Raw genomic sequence first — 3286 nt, 5'->3', positions numbered from 1 at the left:
CAGGGAAAAGTTCATTCAGACTACTGTGATCAGAGATCATTAAATGTGAAGAACTGCGGATAGAAAGCCTTGTCCCAGTCCTTTACGGTACAGGTGGACACAAGCCCAATGATAGTAAGGAACTTTCTAAGATCACAGAGCAGTGGATGAGTAGGAATGATGTGATTACAACCTGTGTCCCTGATTTTCATTCACAAGAACTTTGCCCTTAAGGGAAGCTCAAGTTCTTTAACCTTAAAGTGTCTTGACAACTGAGAGCATCAGGAAAGAGACATACTTCTCTCTTCCCATTCTCTCATTGCGCCATCTCCTTCATTACTTCCATCCTTCCTTCTCACCACTTTTGCTCATCATCCTGTCCCATCCCTGTCAATATACTCATTTCATCTTCATTGCTCTGCTCCAATTCTTTCCTACCTCCCACTCTCCTATATTTTCTTCACATCCTTATCTCAGCCCATCCTTCCAGTCAGCCCCAAGAGGAAATAACAGAGAAGCCAAGGTTCAGGTGCACCCATGTACAGTTTTAGGGATGACACAGCAAAAGGACAGTAGAGTTGCTAAGACATGGTAAACAGTGTTCCCAGGAAGGCTGGAGAGAATCAGGAATTAGTGGGCTGAAGCCTGGATAGACATCAAGATGAGGAAGTGCTCTGGGTTGCAGTGCTATTGATGTGTTAATAATATAAAGTTAGAAAGAGGTATCACTCCCAGGGACTGCATTTGTGGATGTGTATTTTCAGGCTAGAAGGTTTGGGATAGAAAAGTAAGACTTCAGAGGAGAATGTTGTATTGGGTAGTCTACAACAAAATTCCAAGGGCCTGATTGGAACATAAATGCTTACTCTTTCAAAAAGTATCATATGTGTCAGGAAGATGACTTATCAGATAAGAGAAAGATACCACAGGGGATGGAAATAAAACATTCCTTTTTTGATCTTAAGGTATATCATGTACGTATGAACACAGTTTTTATTTAGTAGCTCTTTCCTTCTCTAGACCCCAGCTGTTGCCTGATCATCCTATGGGATTCACATGTGATACTAAAGAGAGGGAACTGATTTTATGGGAGGCGAAAGATGAACAGCAGAATGAAATGATTCCTGGCACTGGGCCCATGGTTCAAAATACCTTTCCATACTCTGATCTGGAGGGAGTCTCACATCCCTCTGGAAGGAAACTTTGCAGTGATATTCTTGGTTACCTAGGCTGGGGTTAAGTGGCCCTTTCCCGTAGGACATTGCTGCCCAGGCATAAAGTGCTGCCAAGGTTTCAACTCTACTGAGAAAGTGGGCACAGCCCAAAACAAGTCAGCAACTTGCCCAAGAGGCTTGGTTGGCAGAAGCTAACTTCATGTCTTCCTGTCTTACTAGCTTTTTTCTATAGAATGTATCACCACGTGGTATACTATATATGATGCTTATTGATTTATTTAGCCTACCTTTATAGCATGTGATTTGCTTGAGTTCAGAGACTTTTGTCCATTTTGCTCCCCAGTGCCCTAGAAGATTGGATCATAGAAGTAATTTAATAAATATTTGTCGAATGAATAAATGAATGAATTATATAGGGTTTCCTTGTAGGCCAAACACATAACACCACTCCTCAGGCATCAAGAGATAGAAATAATGGTTATAAGCAAGGTTCGTTGGTTACTGTCCTCTTGGGAAATTTTCCTCAGTCCAGAAAAGGCAGGAAAGGAGGTCATCTCTCAGGTCAGTGATCGCTTCCCCACAAGCAGCTGACACAGAGCGCCCTGAACATCAGTATTTCTGAGGCTGTAGATAAGTGGGTTCAGCATGGGGTTGATCACAGTCATGAAAACTCCAACCCCCTTATCCTTGTCTGAAGATTCCACTGAACCCAGCCTCATGTAGCTGAAGACACCTGTCCCATAGAAGATGCCCACCACAGTGAGGTGGGAGCCACATGTGGAGAAGGCCTTCTTTCTGCCCTCAGCTGAGTGGATTTGCAGCACAGCAGCTACCACATGGGCATAGGACACGCTGATGAGGACCAAGGGCACCACAGCCATGAAGGCTGCTGCTACAAAGAGCAGCAGCTCATTGAGTTGGGTGCTGGAGCAGGAGAGCTGGAAGAGCTGTGGAAGGTCACAGTAGAAGTGATTGATCACACTGGGGCCACAGAAGTTGAGGGTAGCTAAGGCAATAGTGTGGGTCAGTGCGTTGGTGAAGGCACAAGTCCAGGACACAGCCACCAACATCCCCTGGACTGTCTGACTCATGCGGGTGCTGTAGGTGAGGGGCCGGCAGATGGCCAGGAATCGGTCATAGGCCATGGCAGTCAGCAGGAAGCAGTCCATCCCAGCCAGAAGGTGGAAGAAGAAGAGCTGGGAGAGGCAGGCATCATAGGAGATTGTGCACTTGTGGGACAAGAGACGACCCAACATTGCAGGCACAGTGACAGTGATACATCCGACATCCAGCACTGATAGGTTCCCCAGGAAGAAGTACATGGGGGTGTGGAGTTTGGGCTCCACCAAGACAGCTGCCAGGATGCTGAGGTTGCCCCCAATTGTGACCAGATAGGCAAAGAGGAAGAGCACAAAGACCACAGACTGCATCTCTTCTGTTTGCACCAGGCCCAGCAGAATGAACTCAGCAACAGCGGTCCTGTTGGTCCCAGCTTCTGGCTCCATGAGTTCCTATAAGGACATGTCCCAGCAGGGGAGGTATCAGTTCACTCAGTTCACATTAACATTTTAAACCATTTATGTTCAAAGCCCCATGGCGAGTCCCCAGGCCGTCCCTCACTCGTTGACCTCCTCCATCACCTCAATGCCTTCACCTTGCTCGTGGTTGAGATGCCCAGTGTCACCACCACCTTGTCCCTCTCATCCTCTGCTGGCTGAAAAGCTCAGAATACGTGGGAAAATAAACTAAGATAAAAGATCTAATTTACAACATGAGGATTGTAGTTAATAAAGTGTATTGTATTCAAGATTTTTGCTAAATGAGTAGATTATAGCTGCTTTTGCCAGAGAGGGGAAAATGGGTAACTGTGTGAGATGATGGATACGTGAATTTGTTTCACTATACTAATCATTTTACTGTCTACATGTATCTCATAACTTCATGTAGTGAACCTTAAATATACGCAATAAATTTTTTAAAAAAAAAAAAAAGACAAGAGACTTCCTTTTTGAACATAGTGAGATTGAGATAGAATTTTCACCAGGCGCGGTGGCTCACGCCTGTAATCCCAGCACTTTGGGAGTCCGAGGTGGGCGGATCACGAGGTCAGGAGATCGAGACCATCCTGGCTA

General features: G+C 45.5%; 1 protein-coding gene across 1 annotated transcript; it reads right to left on the bottom strand.

Annotated features, from left to right (window-relative positions):
• Nucleotides 1-1711: 1711 nt before the first annotated feature.
• On the bottom strand, nt 1712-2665 carry LOC105539940 (olfactory receptor 3A2). Its single transcript, XM_011980395.1, has one exon. It carries the CDS (start codon nt 2657-2659, stop codon nt 1712-1714), a length of 948 nt encoding a protein of 315 aa, XP_011835785.1. The 5' UTR covers nt 2660-2665.
• Between the last annotated feature and the right edge of the window lie 621 nt (nt 2666-3286).

This window comes from Mandrillus leucophaeus, unplaced genomic scaffold (genome assembly GCF_000951045.1).
Source record: "Mandrillus leucophaeus isolate KB7577 unplaced genomic scaffold, Mleu.le_1.0 Scaffold212, whole genome shotgun sequence".
Taxonomy (NCBI): domain Eukaryota; kingdom Metazoa; phylum Chordata; class Mammalia; order Primates; family Cercopithecidae; genus Mandrillus; species Mandrillus leucophaeus.
This window is presented reverse-complemented; position numbering and strand designations above follow the sequence as displayed.